Raw genomic sequence first — 20,796 nt, forward strand, 5'->3', positions numbered from 1 at the left:
TGGGGAGCAGAGCACCCTGTTTGTATATGCGTGCCACCTTTGCCACCCTGGGGGCTTCCCTAACCCCTGCTTCTCCCTTCTTCTGTGTCCCTCCAGGGGAGTGTCTTGTCACAGGCCAATCTCACTTCAAGAGCTTCGACAACAGGTACTTCACCTTCAGTGGGATCTGCCAGTACCTGCTGGCCCAGGACTGCCAGGATCACTCCTTCTCCATTGTCATAGAGACTGTGCAGGTGAGTTTGGCTGTGCTGACCTGCCAGGAGGCAGTGAGGTGGCTGCAGAGCTACTGGGGTGAGGGGCGGCTGTTCCAGACTTCAGCTGGCTTCATTCACGGAAACCCAGCTATGCCTTGCTCTCTCGCTGTTGGGAGAAGGCACCTGCCCTGCCAGCACCTACTCAGGGCCAGCTCAGTCTATGCCCAGGAGAAGCATCCCCTTAGGTCTGCTCTGTGGCCCCCATGGCTGGATCTCTGCTGTTGGGTGCTGAGGACTGAGTGGGGCGGGGGCAAAGAGGGCCCATCACCTTTTCTGAGCTCCATGGTTTACATGCAGACTCTTTTGTAGGGAACAGAGCAGAGGGGAAGAGAGGTAGAGCTATCGAATTCCCCTGAGGACAGAGTCCCTGGTTTTCTTGTATTAATTGGCCCAGGGACAAGAAGATGAACCAGAGGTCTATACTTCTTTGTATAAGACCAGGACAGGATATTAAGGGGTGTTTGTAGGGGGCTGGGGTTAGGGCCTTCTTGCATGCTTCTGGGGGCCTCATTCACATACAATATTTTGTGAAGATGGAGGTGCCCAGGCTCTCTGAAGTTGAGGTGTTTCTCTGGTTAAATTGGTCCTGGGCTGGGTGCTAGACTGGCAGGGGTTGCAGTGAGGTCACCCTGAATCCTCTCTCGACAGTGTGCTGATGACCCTGATGCTGTTTGCACCCGCTCAGCCACTGTGAGGCTGCCCACCCTGCACAACAGTCTCGTGAAGCTGAAGCATGGAGGAGGAGTCTCCATGAATGGCCAGGATGTCCAGGTCCCCCTCCTTCAAGGTGGGCTCACTCTTCTACCAAGCCCCAGGCTGGCACAGCTTCTCCCATAGCACCCCTCCTCCTCAACATTCCTTCCTTCCTGGTGAGGGTCCATCTGTCTCTTCTCTGGGAATGTGATGGGGAGTTACCTTTGGAGGACAGGGTGGATATTCTTGGCAGGCATCCTTGCAAGAAAGGAAGGCTTCCTGGAGGAGAGGGACTCAAAGAGAAAGCTGGCTGAACATCTGGTAAGGGAGGAGATGATCTAGGCCTGGGAGAGAGTACAGAGAGGTAAAGATGCCAAGAGGATTTTTGCCTTGACTTGAGCCAAAGGAACCGGTTGAGGCAGGGTGATTCTGGTTGTACTTTGGGGTGGGAAAGGAGTGGAAGCTGACCACACCCCAAGAGGTTGGGGATGGCTGCTGAAGGGGTCAGACCAAAGATGCCAGGTGGGGGCAAAGCCATGTGACCCTCTGCCCTGGGAAAAGCCTTGCTGGTCAGTGTCTCCACCTGGTTTGCACAGTGCCTGTCAAAGCAAAATTTCTTTCACACAGCCTAACACCCAAACTTCACCCGCAAAGCGGCTCTCAGACCCTTTGTCCTCCATGACTCCTGGCCACGCTGTTGCCCACAATCCTAGCATTGCACGCAGTGGATGAACTTGGGCTAGTGAGTACACTGATGTCCATGTGTGTTCAGCTGTGTGTGTCTCTCCATGAGATGATATATGTTCCTCTGGGGCAAGGTATAAGCTCCTGACTTGTCTCTACCTTCTCCTAGTAGTGATCACTGCTGTGTTCAGCTTTGCACACAGCATCACTCAGCCAGAGGGACTGAGCAATCCAGTCTGGAAGCCATATGCACAGGCAGAGAGGCCCAGGCATGCCCAGCGTGGGAGTTCAGTGGCAGATCTCCACTGCAAAAGAACCGCCTTATAGTTAAGAATGCAGGAGCCTCTTCTGCCCTCTTGTGGCATTGAGGGAAATTACAGGGAATTGCAGGGTATACAGGAGGCCCTTGGGGATCTTTGGGGAATCCTAATTGCCTCTGTCTACCCTTCCTCGGAGACCCCCTTAAGCCTCATGGACATCCCATCTGCTTTAAATCCTCTCTGGTCATTGCTATGGTCTTTATGAGACATCCCATCTCTCCCAACTTGCCTGCCTGCCACCCCACCACACTGTCCCTCCCCACCTCAGCCTGAATACTGTCTTGCTGGGCTCCAGGTGACCTCCGCATCCAGCACACTGTGATGACCTCTGTGCGCCTCAGCTATGGGGAGGACCTGCAGGTGGAGTGGGATGGCCGTGGGAAGCTGCTGGTGAAGGTAGGTCCCCTCTGGAGCCATTGCCTCCCGGGAGCCTGATCCTAACAAAGTACCCCTTGTGCTCTGGGCAGAATGGCTTTGTGTGGTGGGAGAAGAATTCCTTTCTCCTCAGGCCCTACACCCCCAGAGTGAGGAACAGGCCTCTCTTGTCTATGAGAAGCTAGTGTTTGTTTTCTGGACGCCCCCTATTGGCCTGACAGGTTCTCTCTTCTGGGGATCAGATGTCCCTGTGCTGGGCCCTGGTGGGGCTGGTGAGGTGGTGAATTTGCTGACCAATCTCCTAGCTGCAATGAGGCCTGGGAGGAGGGGGTGTCTTCCTGGGTGCTCACTGTAGCAGCAAGGGAAGAGCTGGGTTGGAACACAGCCAGGACCCCATGTCCTGTACCCCTGGGGGGAGAAAGCTGCCCCCAACCCCATCTGTGCAAGGCTACATAGGGGTCTGCCAGATTCCTCACTGAGTCACTGGGCCTCTGAGTCTGCGGGCCACATCCTCTTATTCTTAGGGGTCCTGGAATCACCTGGATGGTTATCCAGACTTTAGGGAGTTTGGGGATATGTTGTTTCTCTTGAAAAGCCCCTGGCAGGTGGGCAGCACTGGTATTACCACTGCTGTTTTATTAGGGGGACAAATGAGGTATAGGGAAATTGAGAGCCTACCCCCAGTCCACACCACTCCATGGCAGAGCAAGGGCTTGCTCTCTGCCCAGTGTCTTCCCATTAGACCACTAGTTCTTGCTTTATGGTCTCAGAATGTTATTTCACTCTTAAAAATTATTTAAGGACCCCAAGATCTTCAATGAGGGTTGTATCTATTGGTGAGATTAGAAATTAGAGGCATTTAGAACATGTATTTATTAACATGTTTAAAAATATAATACTGAAACTACTGCACATTAATATAAATACCCTTTTTTTTTGCAGGGGGGAGATAACTGTTTCCCAATACAAAGCTAAGTAGTGAGAAGAATACCATTGCCATACATTTCTGTAAATCTCTTTAATGAATGGTTTAATAGAAGACAGCTGGATTCTCATATCTACTTCTGCAATCAATCTTTTGTGATAAAGTGTGTCATGTAGCCTTTGGAAAATTCCACTGTGCACTTAGAATGAAAAGGGAAAAGGTGATAATGATGTCATGTTTTCATGAAAGTAGTTTCAGGCTTGCAGATCCCTTGAAAGGGCCTCAGAGACCTGCCCCCCGTGGGTCCCAAGACCACCCCTTTGAGAACTGTCACACTAGGATTCTGGAGAGACTCCTCCTGTATCCTTGGATCCCTGCTCCCCAGGATCCTTGGTATAATTCTGTGATGGACGTTGGAGGTGGAATCCTGTTTTCTCCCTTTTCAGGTGATCAGTTCTTTCTCTTGTCCTAGATCCCTTGAGAGAGTTTCATACTTAACTCTTTTTTTTTTCTTTTTGTTTATAAAAAGTAACCTTGCAACCACAGACCACAGATCAGGAAGGATGGCCGATCCTCTTGTCAGACACCCACTTTCCAACTGGAAATAAAGATTCATCATTTCCGGAGCCAGAGGAACTTGCCCCAGTCTCTAGGTCATTTGGTTACAGAGCTCAGTTTCCTACAGAGCTTGGTCTCCAGGTCACTGTTGAGTCACTCCTCCTGCACCCGGGCTTCAAGGGGATGTTCCACATGAGCCAGTTCACTTTCCCAGCCCCCTCCCATGTGTCACAGTGGGTGCTCTTCACCCACGAAGTTTCTTCCCTCCATCAGCTGTTCCAGGACTTCTTGTCATGGGTGTCTGCCCACTTCTCCTCAGCTTCCTCTGTTCTTTGTTTTTCCTCCGAGAGAGCTAGATTCCTTTCCACAGGAATGGGGTCTTTGGGGTGTTGTTTGAGCTTATAAGTTTAGCTTATAAGAAGAGGATTTGGTGAAGGTTCAGGACAGGATCAGATGACCCCATGACCTGTGGACTGTCCTGTGGGTTTGGTATGATGCAGGAAAGGGGGCGTTTGTGAAGGGCAGGAGGTGGGAGCACAGGGCTAGCACCTGGGTTCAGGGACTGCTAGGTGGAGGAGATAGTTGGAGGCAGGCCCAACTATCCTCTGTTGGGAGAGGGGCCCTCGGATCCTCTGTTGAGACAGCAAGGCCCTGGCTACAGGGTCCAGTCCAGCTCCAGCAGAGTGCTGTGGAAAAGGTGTCTGACAGTCTTCACTACGTCAGAACTGCCACCAGCACAAGTCTGTTTCAAACAGCAAGTGTCTTCTCAGAAGTGTCCTAGCCTGGACACTGTAGGCCTCTTAGCCAGGCACGGCCTGCAGACCCTGGATGCATCCATGGTTCTAACCGTGGGCCATGCTGACCTCTGAGACAAGCCAAAGTCAGAATGGGGGGGCAGAATATTTTCAAGAGTTGCGGGGCAATAGTGACAGTGGCCAGCAGAAGTGAACAAAGGGGATTTTGGGGAGCATGAGCTATATGTCTAAGAAGCAGGAGGAAAGATGCTGAGAAGAGGGGAAGGGGATTCCCGGTTCATCACCATTTTGCTGCTCAGTTCCCACCAGCCCTGACTGTTGGTATTGCCTTTCAGCAGGCGCTGGGAGAAGAACCCATCTGTGCACTGAGTTATTCATTAGTTCACCAATTCAATCATTTAACAAATATTCATTGAGCGTCCACCAGCACGTCTGTGCTGAATGTTTGTGTCCCCTACCAATTCATATGCTGAAATTCTAACACCCATGGCTGTGGGAGGGCTCTAAGTTGCCGAGCAGAGCTCTCATGAATGGAATTAATGCCTTGATAAAAGAGTCCCCAGAGACCAGCTTCTACCATGTGAGGCTGCAGTAGAGGCCATCTCTGAACCAGGAAGAGGGGCCCTGAGCAGACACCGAATCTGCTGGTGCCTTGATCTTGGACTTCCCAGGATCCAAACTACCAGAAATAAGAGTGTTGTTTTAAGCCACCTGGTTTACAATTTGGTTTCAGCAGCCTGCAGGGACTTAGACAGACAGCATTCTGGATGCTGAGCATACAGTGGGGAAACGGAGCAGGCACAGACCCTGCCCTCTTTTAGTTCACATTCTCCTGGGGGAAGCAGACAATAAACAAAGCAAACAAGTAAATTAAATCATATATTAGAATAAATCCTGGGGAGATAAATAAAGCAGAGGAGGGGGAGCAGGAAGTGCCAGGGTTGGAGGATTTAAATTTTAAGGGGAGAGGTCAGGAAAGGCCTTGGTGCCCTAATGTGACACTAGATATTTTTAAAGCAAACAAGGAGGGCATCCCTCTGTTTCCTTTCTTATTAAGGATATTTACTTGGGCATATTTTATAAGGGTGTATAATCTTTCACTGGATTGTTCATCTTGTACCTTGTTAAGTCAGGGCTAGCAGCCGGAAGGGCCTCCAAGAGATGACCATGGGGGGCCCAGGCCTAGCTCATGAGGCTTCAGAACACAGGGAGGTCACAGGCCTTGTTAGTTATGGGGAGAGCTGGAGTCAGGACTCTTGGGTCCAACCCCTGCTCTATCTTCACATCAGGGTCCAGGTGTCCCCACCTGTCCTGGGCAAAAGGCAGGTTCCATTTCCCTAATTGTCCCTTGATGTGCCCTTTGGGTTCAGAGCTTTGTTCAGCTCTAATTGGACAATGAGTGATGTGCCGATGGTTGGGTGTTTGAGTCCTGGTCACCACACAGCACACTGCCCCAGTGTCCTTGCTGGACCTCACTATCCCCAATTGCCATCCTGACAGCCCCCTTTGGCAGGGGGGCCTCTTCTTTTTAGTGATGCTCAGTGATGCCACTGAGAAAGGTGTTGCTACTGGTCATACAGTGTCAGCTGCAGAGGACTTAGACCACACCTGACTCAGCCTGCTTTGCCCACGTGTGACCAATGAAAGCATTCAGTGGACAAATGTTGAGTTTGTACTTGATCTCAGGGGAACTGGGGCCACTGGCCTAGGCCATCTGGCAGGTGTGGACACAAAACACCTGGGGCTGGGCTCAACCTACTGACTCATCCCAGCTCTGCCACTATTCCTGTCACCCTGGGCAAGTCCCTTTCCCTCCCTGGGCCTCAGTTTCTCCATTTTTAAGTGACTAGATAATCTTTAGAATCCCTTTTGGCTTGGTCCTTCTCTGACTAAGATTGAAGGACCAGGGTGGAAGTGGTGAATGTGTACTGCTGTTTGTTTTATTTATTTGTTTCTCCTACAGCCTAAGGCTTAGTTACCATTCGTATTTATTTTTCATCTGGGGAAGATCAAAACCATCTTACAAGTGAAACAAAGCGGTTGCTCAGTCGGCCGCCGCTGCTTCAAGGTAGTCTGGCTTCTCCCCACAGCTGTCCCCACTCTATGCCGGGAAGACCTGTGGCTTGTGTGGGAATTACAATGGCAACAAGGGTGACGACTTCCTCACCCCCGCGGGCCTGGTGGAGCCCCTGGTGGTGGACTTCGGGAACGCCTGGAAGCTGCACGGGGACTGCCAGGACCTGCGGAAGCAGCACATCGATCCCTGTAGCCTCAACCCGCGCCTGAGTACGTGAGCTGCAGCGCCCAGCCCTCTGGCATTCGGGTGCATTAAATGGGACAGCGCACCCACCGTGGGGGTGGGGGGTGGGGAGCGGCAGTGCATGGAGCGAGGGGTTAGGTGCACCTTTATTTTTACTATCAGCATTTGATTATCTGCAACTGGCTCATTTATTCTTCAAAGCTTCTTTATTGAATGCCCTCCTTGAGCCAAAGCCTGAGAAAGAAAAGAATAGTACATTTCCTGTCCCTGGATGTTCTGGTCTACAGGCGCGACAGCCACATGAAATTAGACTTGAATTATTGTAAGATAAATGGACTAAGGTGGCCACGTGCGGATTTGTCTGCAGCGGCAGTTCAGTCCTATAATAACATCCCCCTCTGACCCAAGCCATCGCTGACCACTTTCTTCTGTCAGTGGGTGTGTGTTCCAGAGCTGCGGTTTAATATGTATTTGAGCCAAATGTAATTAGGAAAGTAAATTGGCTGCAGAAGAAAAATTGCAGTAAACTCCAGAGCCAAGAGTTGTTTTTGCAGAATCTGCTGCTGACAGAGAAGTGGGTGTGGGGGATTCAGGGTTGGAGCCATTGCTCTTCTCTTGGGTATGGGGTGTCAGAGTCCCTGTGATTGAGACTCTGAGGGGAGTGGCTCAGGGCTCCGTTCATCTTGGGCTTGATCCACTCTCTTCACCACAGCCAGGTTCGCAGAGGAGGCCTGCTCTCTCCTGACGTCCTCCACGTTCGAGGCCTGCCACCACACAGTCAGCCCTCTGCCCTACCTGCAGAACTGCCGCTACGACGTCTGCTCCTGCTCCGACGGCAGGGATTGTCTGTGCAATGCTGTGGCCAACTACGCTGAGGCCTGTGCGCGGAGAGGCGTGCACATCGCATGGCGCAAGTCCAACTTCTGTGGTGGGTCTCTACCCTACCGTCTGCCTGCTGCACCCCTCCAGGCACACAACCCAAACTCTACCCACACCTGTGGTCTTGGTCCAATTGGTCTTTTCAAAGCACTTTTTCTGCATCATTTCACTTGGAAATGGGCCCATCAGCATTTTGACAAACCTGGGCTGTGCAGATAGTTCTTTTCACTTCCACCTCCTGGCAGGATGTAGTGGTGGAGGGGCTAGCTCTTCCAGCAGGGCAAGTTGGCGCTCCTACCTGGAGCCTTCCAGGAAGAGATCGCCTGTATCTGCTGCCACCTAGTGTTCATTACTGGTACGATCAGGTGTGGAGTGAATAGGTCCCAGGTCCCAGTGGGTCCCAGCATTCCTGGAATCTGATGGAGGCGATGCCCGCTCACATAAATCCTTTGCTTATAACTGCTGGAAGCCATTGATGGACTCCTGGCAAAAATCTTTGGCACCATATAAAATTACACAAAGCTGAATAGCATCATTGTCCTGCTGACTTTTACATCTCCTTCTGCACTGGTAGATTCCTGGCGCCAAAGTTGGTCTCTGCTCCATGCTAGTGGGCGTCTAGAGTGGGAACACTTTTTTGTTGCCGTTATTGCTCTGGGGACATTTGCTAAGTGCCCAGTGTGGTCAGGCCATAGCAATGATGAGGAACTTGAACCTTCTTTTTTGAGTTCTCCCTAGGAGGTGCCTATCACATTGAATAAAAGGCAAAGCAGATAAAGGGCAGAGACAACCAAGGAAGGCTTTCAGGAGGAGGTGTACTTTACCATGGTTTTACAAGGTGCTCTCTTGAAAGAGAAGATTTGGTAGAATAGTAGTACTAAGGTGTGAAAGTGAGGCAGGCTTTCCATAAGCGTAAGATAGAGTGGATATTCTGATTTTTAGGGAGAAGATGTGTTTGGAGTCTAAAATGTAGGGTGTCCTGACAGAAGCAGGAAAACAGGAGCTGTGAGCAGTGATAAAGGGATTAATATCATGTATTTGACGAGATGTTTAGGTGGGGGTTCTCTAGAAGTGTCAATATTTGGGGTCCACTGAGCCAACTCATGTTTCAAGTATAAGGAATCTCCTAACAAAGAGTAGAGTCAAAAGTAGGGATGAACAACAACAACAAAAATCTACAAATGCATGCAGTGGAGCCCGCCCTGTCCCTCCAACCCTGGGATGTCACAGGGAATCTTAGGTTGGCAGTGGCAAGAGCGCAGCTGAAGCCTTCCTGGCTGCTTACCTATGACTTACCAGCAACATGACCTTGACTCTTTGCTAGAGCCTCTGAACTCGAGTTTCTGGATTAGAAATTTAGAAATCGGGGAAAGTAATGAGTCAAGGAGTATGCCTTGGGCCCACCAATATTAGAAATTATGCACCACCAGTTAGCTGCAGCCTCCCATGGCGTTCCTGTTGTAAGATATTCGCCCAGAATGCCAAGGGCCATTGGAAGCATCTTAAAAATCTCTCGCTATTCTTTATCTCCACTGAAGAGAACAGGGGAAATGGGCTGACACAGCCATGGCAGGGACTCAGTCTTGGGTATAGAATTTCCTGACTCTTGAGGCTTTATGATACTGGAGAAAGTGCTGGGTTGTGAGGAGGTAACTCTCTCTGGAGACATTCAAGGACGAGAGGTCTCTGTCTTGATGGGTGTATGTCACAAATGACCTTGGGTTGTTCCTCTGAGCCCAAAGGTGGTGGGCTCAACTCCTGGTTCTTGACTCCATCCTTTGTTGACCTAATGTCCCCTGGACCCACGTCTCATTTTCCCTTCCTGGGAAATGAACAGAGCTCCCCAAACCACTGAGTCTCTCCACAGAAAGGAAGATGTCACACCAGTTGGGAACATTTATGGAGCAGGCACTTAAATATGTAGCTACTCCATGCTGTAAAGAGGTTCAGGAGCAACACAGTTTCCCCCTTGAAAATGGTCATGTTTCCTTTGGGAAGATGGGGTCCTTGAAGGTAAGGACCAAGGCTTACCATCTTTGCATCCCTGAGCCTTACACTGCCCCAGCATGCAGTGGGTGCACAATACATGTCTTCTAAGCTGAAATATGCATTGCTTATTCTGGGAAAGAAGACTAAAGAAGAAATTACATAAGTCTTGAAGCCAGGCTAGAGATGGTCTGTCAGAAAAGGAGAGTTCCCAGCTCCAGCTTCTCTTTGATGGACGAAGAGCAGACTTACCCTTGTCACTGCAGACTCAGCGGCTTGAAAGGGATCGCTGTTCTGTTGGCCAGCACATCCCATCTTCCCCTCTCCTCCCTCTGCACATTCATCCAGTGGCTCAAACTCTCCACTCTGTCAGAGAAAAATCAAGGTCTCAGTGATTAGAGGGCTCCCTCTCTTCCCAGCTACCTTCAAACACCAAGTCAAAGGTGGTGGCAGGAGGGAGGCTGCAGGGTCTCGCCAGAGGTTCGTGGTCAGTGGTGACTTCTACAGCTTCTGCGAGATGCTCCGCTCGTGGGCTTCTGCTGAAGAAATGAGAGGCAAGGATTCTAACAGTCCTAGGAAGATTGTGTCCCCAGAATGGGGCTTTCATTGCTTGTACTAGTGAGCACAGGGAAGGCATTTTGGAAGGGTAAAAGGCACCCCACATCTCCCATGTCTGTCTTACCCTCCGAGAAAAGAATTGCATCCTCAGAGTATTTGTTAGACTACCAGGACACACTGACCACAATGCAGGAGTGCCAGGCCTTTGGTTTGGATCTTTCTCTGGAATATTCCTCCCATCCCAAGCCTGATGAGCTGGGCCCGTGTTTCCCCAGCAATGTTATTAGTAATAATAACACTGAACACTTACTGTATGCCAACCATGCCTCTAAAGGTGTTGGTTTATTTAATTTTCACAAAGACCCAGGCAGATATTGTTATTGCATTCCAGTGAGGATAATGCTCAAGGTCATGTAGCTAATTAGTGGTAGAACTGGGGCTTGAACCTGGGTATTTGGGGGTGTAGAGCCCTTGCTCTCAGCTGCTTCAGCACTCTGCTCCATTTCTTTCTGGTTTTTGTCTCTTGTGTCATTTCTGTATTTGGCCGAGGCGGTGGGGGGCTGTGGGAAGGTGGGGGATGCCCACTTTTCTGGAGTAGGTATAAGAGTGTCTCTGTTCTTTATGACTTACATGTTTCTCAGAGGGACTGTTTCCTTTTTAGAGTAGAATTATTCAGAGCATGACCTTCAGGGCTGTAGAGACCTCAAATCTTGCTGCTGCTTCTTCCTGGGAGGCATGACATCAACAGTCCCTTAGCTCAAATCTTAGTTTTCTCACTTCTGGAAAGAGGGTGACAAGAGCTAACTCACCGAGTTAGCTGAAACCTCTGTGAAGAGCAGGGCACACAGTAGGTGCTCAACAGATGGTAGTCATTAATGTCATCACCATCATGGTGATGCTCATGCCTGTTACTCCCAGTTCTTTTAAATATTCAAATCCACCGGAATTTCTACCATGTCCTGGGCTTGGAGATCTCAGATGTGACTCAAACAATGCTCCCTCTGGTTAAGATGGGGAGAAACGTGTGCATTCATAACTATAATACCTTCCTTCATCTCCCTTCCCTTCTGATTTTCTTGTGTGCCTGAAGGTATGCTTTTGTTCATCGTGGGAAAGGAAGGTAGCGATTACGCAGATATCATTGGGGGTCCTGGCTGCAAGGGGTGGTACTCATGTCCTTGTCATCCTTCCTCCCTCTCCCTTCCCTTCCAGCGCTGCACTGCCCCGAGGGCCAGGTGTTCCTGCAGTGTGGGACACCCTGCAACCTGACCTGCCGCTCCCTCTCTTACCCGGATGAAGAATGTGATGAGGTCTGTCTGGAGGGCTGCTTCTGCCCCCCAGGGCTCTACCAGGATGAAAGGGGGGACTGTGTGCCCAAGTCACAGTGCCCCTGTTACTATGATGGTGAGATCTTCCAGCCTGCGGACATCTTCTCAGACCACCACACCATGTGGTAAGTGCAGGCAGCTGGGCTAGGGGATGGTGCTGCACAGCGCCAGACAGGAAAATGGACCTCCAAGTCTTGTATTTTGTGGCTGAGTAACTGAAGCCCAGGAAGGAAGTGACTCGTCCGGACTCACACAGCAAGTCAGAGGCAGAGCTGGGATTTTACCAAGGTCTTCTGATTTTCTTATTATGCAGAAAACTAGAAACTCAGACCATATCAGTAAGCATTTTTGAACTTTATGGCCAACTATAACATGTCCCATTTCCATGCTCTAGGCCTCTGTTTCCCTCTTCTGAAACAGGAAATGGGAGATTTCTCTTTCTCTCCCCTTCAGCCTCCTTTCAGTGTTCTCAGGCTGAATGAAGCATTTGATGCAGAAGAAAATCTGCCATAGCAGTATTGCCTCATGGTGCATCACTGTCTTAATCCATTTTTACGTTGCTATAACAAAATACTCGAGACTGGGTACTTTATAAGAAAAAGAGATCCAAAGTTGTGCAGCTGCCTCTGATGAAGATCCCATGCTACATTATAACGTGGCAGACTTACCACATGGCAGGAGAGTGTGTGAGTGGTGAGCAGAGGGCACAGAAGACAGCAAACATGGAGTGGCTTAATTTTTTTAGATGTTAATAGGCCTTTATTTTGTTCATCTATTTATATGTGGTGCTGAGAATCAAACCCAGTGCCTCACACATGCTAGGCAAGCACTCTATCACTGAGCCACAACCCCAGTTCCCGTGTGGCTTGATTTTTAACCAGCCATTCTCTTGACAACTAATCCAGTCCCTCTTGATATAACTAACTCCTGCAAGATGGGCATTAATCCCTTTGAGGGTGGTGCCTCCATGCAGTTCTTCCCAACCTCTAGATTTTATTTCTTATCGTTCCCACCAGCCCTCAACACTGTGACACTGGAGACAAAGCTTCCAGCATAAGCATTTTTTTGGGGGGTGGGGAGAGCTAGGGGGAAACTACATCCAAGCCATATCATAGCTATCCTGGTTGAAATCATGTACATCCTTCATGCACATGCAGAGGAGGTCATCATGCTTGCTTCTCACAGTTCTTTGCCCAGTCTGCCCTGACAGTCAGTGTCAACAAGGCTGATGAGATCACAGAAGAATTTTGCCACAGAACATTTATAGGGCAAACATTTACCTGTTACCTGTTTTGTCCCAGGTTCTGGCTAAGAATTGGTGATCTAAACGTGAGCCAGACTCAGTGTGGTCTCCAAAGAAGCTGACTGTCTACTAGGGAAGACCAGTTAAAATGCCCCGATTATGGAAAATTTCAGAAAGACACTAAAGCAGAGAAAACAATATAAGAAACTTTAACATATGCATCCTTAGTTTCAATGATTATCTTATTTATTGCCTCCTCTCCCTTACAGCTAGAATAGTTTAAATAAAACCTCAGATATCATATCATTTTATTTGTAAATAATTTAATAGGTATTTCTAACAGAAAAACACTTTATTATAAACATAAAGATAACCATAGTACCATTACTAATCCAAACATTAACAATAGTTTCTTAACAACATCTAATAATCAGTCCATATTCACTTTCTCCTAATTATCTCAAACTTTGTATAACCGGTTCTTTCAAATCTAGATTCAAAGCCTGCACTTTGCATTGCATATGAATCTTTTTCTCATCAGTTCAGTGATATTAATTTGCAGTCCTTCCCAGCTTCATGTACCCAAAGCATATTGTTTATACTTCTATTGAAACAGTATTGTTTCAATTAGTATTGAACTAATTTCCTGTATTTCAGGAAAATGTGTTGGGCCTCACCCCTGGACCATGACTGCCCCAAGAGTAGAGGCCATACCTTCAGCTCTAATCCCCCAGTACCTAACACAGTTCTGGTTGGAGTTGCAGTAATCTTAACTTTTGGTAGACTTGTCATCTAAGAGATATAAAAAGCCCTACTCATTCAGAAAGGGGAATATTAATTCCATTTGGGGGGAATTGGGCAAGACTCCATGAAGGAGGTAGCTTTTGACCTGGAGGAGGATTGCCATGGTGGGGGTGGGGTGGAATGATGGGTGGAGGGTGGCTTTAGAGGAAGCAGAGGACGAGGGACACAGCACACAAGGAGTGTTCACAATCACCAAGGTAACTCCTCTAGTGGGAACACGGGTTGCATGAAGGGGAGTATTAGCCAGCTTTCCATTACTGTAATGAATACCAGAGATGAGTCAACTTAAAAGAGGAAAGGTGTCTTTTGCTCACATTTTTAAAGCTTTCAGTCCATGACAGATTGGCCCTGTTGCTCTGGGCCTATGCATCACAGTACATCATGGTGGGAGCATGTCCATGGTGGAGGCCCATTCACTTCATGGTGGTTGAGTGCAAAGGAGAAAGAAAGAGATCAGGATCCCACAGTTTCCTTGGGGGGCTCACCAACAATGACCCTAAACCTCATCTCCTAACGGTTCTACCACCTCTCCCAATAGCCCCAAACTGGGGACTGAACCTTTAACTCATGCACCCATGGCTGGGCATTCCAGATCCAAACTACGGTAGGCCTGTAAGACAGGAGTCAGGCTGGGAACAGGATCAGGGGTCTTTGAAAGAAGTGGGGGGCTCACTTTGCAGTAGGCAAAATGGCCCTTGGAAGGTTTTGAACAGGGAGCAGGTAGGATGAAGTGGAGTATCAGGGAGGGGGTTCTGGAGGCCACATGGGAGTGAAGGTGAGGAGACCAGTTGTACCCAAGTGTTGATATAGAATGAAACAAAGGTAGGAAGGCCCTGGACCAGGTAATGGCAGTGCAGTGGGAATGGGGAGTTGGGGGCAGAATCTGGAGCCATTGGAGGTGTGAATAGACTGTGGGGTATTTGAGAGCACCAGGGGTTGACGATGGCCCCAGGGCTTTGAACCTGAATGCCTGAGAGGATGGAGATGGCAGGAGCTGTGGGATGGCTCTCAAGAGTAGAGGCAGATGGTGAGTTTGCTTTTGGCCTTCATGACTTTGAGTTACTAAGAGGATATCTTGGTGAGTAAATGGAACCAACAGCTTGAATTAGAGGGTTGGCATTTGAGGGGCGATTGGGCTGGAGGTAACAGTTGCAGCTGTGAGAGTGGCACAAAGAGGAGTGGGACAAAGAGCAGGAAAGACGACTGAGTCCGAGCTCAGTCAGAGGGTAAGAGGAGGACCAGGGATCCTGTGAGAGAGGGCAGAGGTACTAGGCTAGCTGGAAGGGCAGACCAAGATGGTGCCAGGGCACGAGGAATAAGGGAAGAAGGGAATATGAACAACCTTACTCCATGGAACAGCCATGCTTATGTCCCTTATCTAGAAAGGTCCTGTATTTGTATATAACCGATGCACATCCTGCCATGTTCTTGAAAGTCATCTCTAGATTACCTATGATGCCAAACTCAATATAACTGCTAGGTAAATAGATGTCACACTGTATAGTTTTGGGAATAATGACAAGAAACATGTTTAGTGCAGGTATAATTTTTTTTCCTGAATACTTTTGATCTGCAGCTGTTGAATCTGCAGAGGCAGCACCCATAGATATGGAGGGCCACTGTCATGTCATCCTCTGCCGGTGTGATCTTTTGGCTTTAGCTCAGTGGTCACTTTCCTACAGTTGTCCAGCTATATTTTCCAAGGTGTTTTCCTCTAGGAACTTAAAAAATGCTTGCTTTTTTAGTAAAGAATTTGAGGCTTAGAGAGCATCTCACTTTCCCAAATCATCCAGAAAGTGATTAGAGCCCAAGGACTCTTGAATTCTTCAAATTACACTGAGAACAGACTGTTGAATTTTGGTGACCAGAAGGTCAGGGTGGCCCCCTGCTACAGTACTGTGGTGAGGAAAGAAGTCAATCTACAGAAACTGGGGTGACTTGGGGGCAGCAGCTGTCATCAGTTATTTTCCCATAGCAGGGAAGGTGGGAGGTGGCATGCAGTGGCCCCCGGTGAACATGGCTGGGAAATAGCCCTGGCTTCGGTCTCTCTTCAGGGTTTGACATCAGTGACATCCCATGACTGTATCTTCTTCCTGTTCTAGAGCTCAATGCTATTGATGGTTCTCTTTCTTCATTTCATGTAGAAAATTGGGTTTCATGGAGAATGTGCGCCCGAAGGAACTCAGGGCTTGTGATTTTTATTGGCTATTTATTTTTATTCATTAAGCATCAAACTAGAGGGTGACAGCAGGAGGAAATGCTGGCGATGCCCGTGGACAGGTGGAAGGAAGGTGCACACCCATTTGCCCGGGGCTTCTTCACATCCTTCCATTGGTCACACTGACGGGCAGCCCAGTAGGGCTTCCTCTGCTGCAGGCCAGGCTCCAGCCAGGAATGGACCGAAATTCTAGTGTTTTACAGCCCAGTGGAGCAGCGACAGTTAACAATGATTTATTGTTTTTTTCAAAATAGTTGGAAGAGAGAAGTTTGCCTCAACACCAAGCACTGATAGAACTTTAAGGTGGTGGGTCTGTCAATTATCCTGATTGCATATTGTGTATGTGTGAAAAAATATCACATCATACCCCATGAATGTACAATTACCTGTTAATTAAAAATAAAAACACCCAGGTGTGGTGGTGCACACCTATAATCCCAGAGATTCAGAAGGCTGAGGCAGGAGGATTATACGTTCAAAGCCAACCTCAGCAACTTAGAGAGGCCCTAAGGACTTAGTGAGACCCTGTCTCAAAAAAAAAAAAAAAAAGGGCTCAGGATGTAGCTCAGTGGTGAAGTGCCCTTGGGTTCAATCCCTGGTACCAAAAACAAACAAATAAAAAACTCCCCCAAATAAAACAAAACAAAACCACAAAAACACATTGGGTACTTTATGTAAAGCCTTATGCTGGATTTTAGTGATATAATGGTGAGCAAGACCAGTTATAGCTTTGACCCTCATGGATTTTATAGTCTAGTGAGAGACAGATGTTAACCAGATTTAAAAAAAAAAAAAAGCCCAAGTACTTAAAAAGTTACAAGTGTAGTGTTCTGGGAAGAGAAATACCTGATCTATGAGAACTGGAGATGAGTTTGGGGCAAAGAAGGTGGTACATGAGTGTGAGTGTTGGGCAGAAGTGACATCAGCTCAGAGGAAACTGTGCAAAAACCCTGTGTGTAAAGGGTTCGAGCTTCACAGAAGGCCAGCCGGCCGGAGCGGGAGAAGAAGGCAGGGGTCACATCACACAGGGATTTGGTCTTTATCCAAAGGCCTGTGGAAGGGAAGCTGTTGATGGAGTCAAGCAGTGATGTGACATAATCAGATTAAGGTTTTGAAAAGGTTCTTGGCTGTGAAGAGGGGTGTTTTTGGAGAGGCAAGCACAGGCACAGGGATGTTGGCTAGGAGACTTCTGCGTCGTGCAGGCAGGAGGCGGTGGCACCTCGTCTCGTGGTAGTGGAGATAAGAGAAGTGGTTACGAATCTCAGCCATTCTAGTGTTTTATAGCCCAGTGGAGTGGCTACAGTTAAGAATGTGAGGGCTTGGTGATGGGAGAGGGAGAGGGCAGTGTCAGGATGGACCTTGGCTTTCTGGCTGTGAGATCAGATCAGATGGCTAGTGGTAACGGTCAACGGATCAGCCTGGCCTTGGGACACCAGAGAAAGCCATCCTGCAGGCATGTGCAGATATGGGTCCAGGTTTCAAAGGAGAGGTTCAAGAGGCTGCTGGAAAGTTGCGAGTCATCTCTGGAATTGGGGCTGTGGCATGGATGGCACTAGAGTGTGAGAAGCAGAGAGGGTGCAGGATGGAGCCTGGGGAATGCTGACATTCAAAGACCAGGCCAAGGCACAGGTGAGCCACAGTCCAGGTTGAGAAGGAGCAACCAGGGACGTAGGAGGAACTAGGGGAGATTTAAAAAAAAAATTCTCTAAAAGAACAGTGTCAGTTGTTTTACTTACTTATTTAACAATAAGTAAAGTTGAAGGGGATCAAATCAGAAAAAGAACTGAAAATCATTCTATGGGATATGATGACGTGGAAGTCATGGGTGACCTTAGTAAGGCAGGCTTTACAGAGTGATGGGGCTGGGAGACCAGCTGTAAGGGGCAGAGAGCGAGGGACAGATAGGAAACGGGACAGCAAGTGCTGAGGACTCTTGCAAAGTCGGGTTGTGTCTTCCCCTCTGCAGCTACTGTGAGGATGGCTTCATGCACTGCACCACCAGTGGAGCCCCGGGAAGCCTGTGGCCAGACACTGTCCTCAGCAATCCCCTGTCCCATCGCAGTGAGTACTGTACTCCCAGAACACTATTCGCTTCTCCTCTGCCCTGACTCTTGAAGCATGGAGTCTGGAGAGAGCCGGTGCACTGTCTGATGTGTGTGTGTGTGTGTGTGTGTATTCAGGTGCATGTCTGGTTTTGTCCAGCTTTGCTACAATTTCTGGGTTTGTGTGAGTGACTTTCAGGCCTATGCCTGTCTTTTTGCATGTGTAAATCCAAATTACCAAGTCAAGAACTATTTTATTCTGTGGAAGGGAAAGGCCAAATATCTGCAAGATGGATTTGTGTGACCTCCGTTTTGCCTGCGTTGACCTTAGCCTGGTGAACAGTGGGGTGGGTCTGTTGCTTTGATTGTGATGGCAGTCACCCTTCTTTGATGGCCTCTTGCTTCCTATGGACGTGCTGAGCAGGTCCCCTCTTTGAAAACTTCTCAAATGAATTTGAAAGAGTGGGGTTTGTCTTGCACACCTCCAGGGTGGATGAGGGAAAGGGTTCCCCTCCAGAGGGATGGGCTGGCTGAGAAATAAAAGCAAATAAAATACAAAATAACCACAGGACAGAAATATAGTTTCAGAGCTCGGGCAGCGACGGGCCAAGCTGACCAGAAGGGTGCAGCTTCTAATAAAGATGGAACCTGGGCATGCTTTATTTATAGCATTACAGATCAAAGGGGATTGGTAGGTAGAAGGTTTCAGGGTGCTTGCTTCTTCATGGAAAAACAGATATAGGTGGGGGTAGGCAGGCTGTTTGGCCTTTCGTGGTTCAGGCCCATCTCCGGTGTCGTGTGGGACCTTTTGGCAGAGCTGGGTGGGAGTTCACATGTATTGGGCCATCTCACCAGCCGGAGTGCTGCTGTGAGTTCCCAGATAGATCTTCCCACTCAGTGGCTTCAATGCCAATCTGGTCCACACACATTTCATGGGTGGATTCCTGCAGGTTTGGGACAGTTGCTCTCAGCTTGAAGGTCCTGATGGTTGCTGTCCTGTTTAAGGACAAGACACAGAGTGGGCTGACCGTGTGCTGGTGGGACCATTCATGTTTCTGGATCACAGGAACTCTCCTTGCTTCCAGAAGGCTCATTCTTTCTTAGAAAGGAGTCTCCCAGTGCAAGGGACATAAATGGACCATTTCAACCTCCAGCTTGACCACTTCTGTCTCTGCCTCTCCCTTTCCATGAGACTCTTTCCCCCCAGGTAACCCAGATCTGTGCCACATCCTTGGCTTTCCAGCTTTCCCTTGGTGAGGCATCTGGCTCCCTGTGTGATTGACTGTGGGAGCCTCTCTCTCTCGGCCCAGATTTGGGGCAAGGTAACAAATATGGGGATGGCTCACAGGTTGAAATCAGAATGTGTGACTCGAGGCCACGAGTCCTTCTACCTGTCTCTTCCCCTCCCTCTGGCGGCGCTCCCCAGGATCCCAACCTTCCCTGCATCTTGCCTCTTAGACCTGCCCTGAAGGTTCCTCTTGCTCAGAGTCTTCTGGTCTAGACACTGGAAGGCATTGCATCTTTTTCAGTCAGGAAACTCCAAGAATTTTGTGCAGATTGGGAAAAGCCACATAACTGTTCAGAGTTTCAGCTTCCCAACACATTTTTCATATAAAAATAAGGCCGGGAATTCTGCTTTTGTTGCATACAGGAGATGGTAAGTGCTCTAAGTGCTATTAAGTACACCAGTTTTTTTGTTTGTTTGTTTTAAAGAAAGGCATGGTATCAAACATCTACTCTTATTATTATCCAATCAGCCACGGGTATCTATGATTTGCCAGGAAATATGATCTCTCAATGAACAAAATAGATAAAAGATTTCTGCCTTCATGAAGCACACATCTTATGGGGCTGAGTGGAGTGGAGTAGTGTGGACAATCAACAAATAAGAGAGATATGTAGTTGATCAGATGGTGAGAAAAACATGATCAGATGGAGGAAAACAAAGCAGGGTGGGGAGACTGGAGTGCCTGGGGTCTGAGTACTGTAAATGTTAATGGGGTGGCCCAGCAGAGGCTGGCATTTGAGCAATCAGCTTTTGGAAGTCTTTGTGGTTGAATGGGTTCTTCCTTCACAAGTTGTAACCATCTTAGGAATAGTTTTGTGGGTCCCACTAAGGCTCCAATTTAACTTCTAAACCCAAGTCTTTGAAAGCCTGGGTCTGGAAATTGCTGCAATACATGCTGATTCAATGCAACCTGCTACAGTGGGATCGGCAGGGGGGATAAGAAGTGGGGGCCGGGCCATCGGATGAATGCTGGGGTCATAAGAGTTGTCACCAGTATAGGCCAAAGCTCTAAAGCTCCAATGAGTAGGTGAGGTGTCACTTTGGTCCCATGTGGGGACCTGGCTCAGGGTTCAGCCCCACTGAGCATCATCTTGTCCCAGGGACTAGGCAGCTCTGAGTCTCTCAAACAAGTGACAGCACCTAGGGCATCAAAGGACAGTGCCGAAGGCAGATCTATTTACTCCTTGGACTAATCACCTCTGATTTCTCTACCTTTAAGGCAAAAGGAGCCTATCCTGTCGGCCACCCATGGTCAAGTTGGTGTGTCCTGCTGACAATCCGCGAGCTGAGGGGCTGGAGTGTGCTAAGACGTGCCAGAACTATGACCTGGAGTGCATGAGCATGGGCTGCGTCTCTGGCTGCCTCTGCCCCCCAGGCATGGTGAGCTTCCCCATGGGTGGGTACCTTCCCTTCCGTTTTCCTGCAGGTGGGAATGAGTGATGGGCTATGGAGTCAGAGAGAGGAAGAACAACAGCCAGACAAGGATGGCCATGGGAGTAGTGGTGATGGGTGGGGGTGGTAGGCAGAGTCCTTGGTGGCCCATTCAGCTGCCAAATCAGGGAGGGAGTTGGGAGGAAAATGTCTGGGTTGATCCTGATGGGATCTGACAAAAATATAAGATTTTGG

At 48.7% G+C, this 20,796-nt stretch overlaps 1 protein-coding gene across 3 annotated transcripts in view; it reads left to right on the forward strand.

Annotated features, from left to right (window-relative positions):
• Vwf (von Willebrand factor) overlaps positions 1 to 20,796 on the forward strand; it is a 156,091-nt gene that overhangs the window by 45,299 nt on the left and 89,996 nt on the right. For all 3 annotated transcript variants that reach the window (XM_015500732.2, XM_048787659.1, XM_048787660.1), the window contains 8 exons: positions 97 to 233; positions 903 to 1,041; positions 2,247 to 2,347; positions 6,655 to 6,850; positions 7,537 to 7,752; positions 11,460 to 11,700; positions 17,807 to 17,901; positions 20,390 to 20,550. In XM_015500732.2, the coding sequence (XP_015356218.1) occupies positions 97 to 233; positions 903 to 1,041; positions 2,247 to 2,347; positions 6,655 to 6,850; positions 7,537 to 7,752; positions 11,460 to 11,700; positions 17,807 to 17,901; positions 20,390 to 20,550 (1,286 nt within the window). The remainder of the gene's footprint in view (positions 1 to 96; positions 234 to 902; positions 1,042 to 2,246; positions 2,348 to 6,654; positions 6,851 to 7,536; positions 7,753 to 11,459; positions 11,701 to 17,806; positions 17,902 to 20,389; positions 20,551 to 20,796) is intronic.

This window comes from Marmota marmota, unplaced genomic scaffold (assembly GCF_001458135.2).
Source record: "Marmota marmota marmota unplaced genomic scaffold, marMar, whole genome shotgun sequence".
Lineage (NCBI taxonomy): Eukaryota > Metazoa > Chordata > Mammalia > Rodentia > Sciuridae > Marmota > Marmota marmota.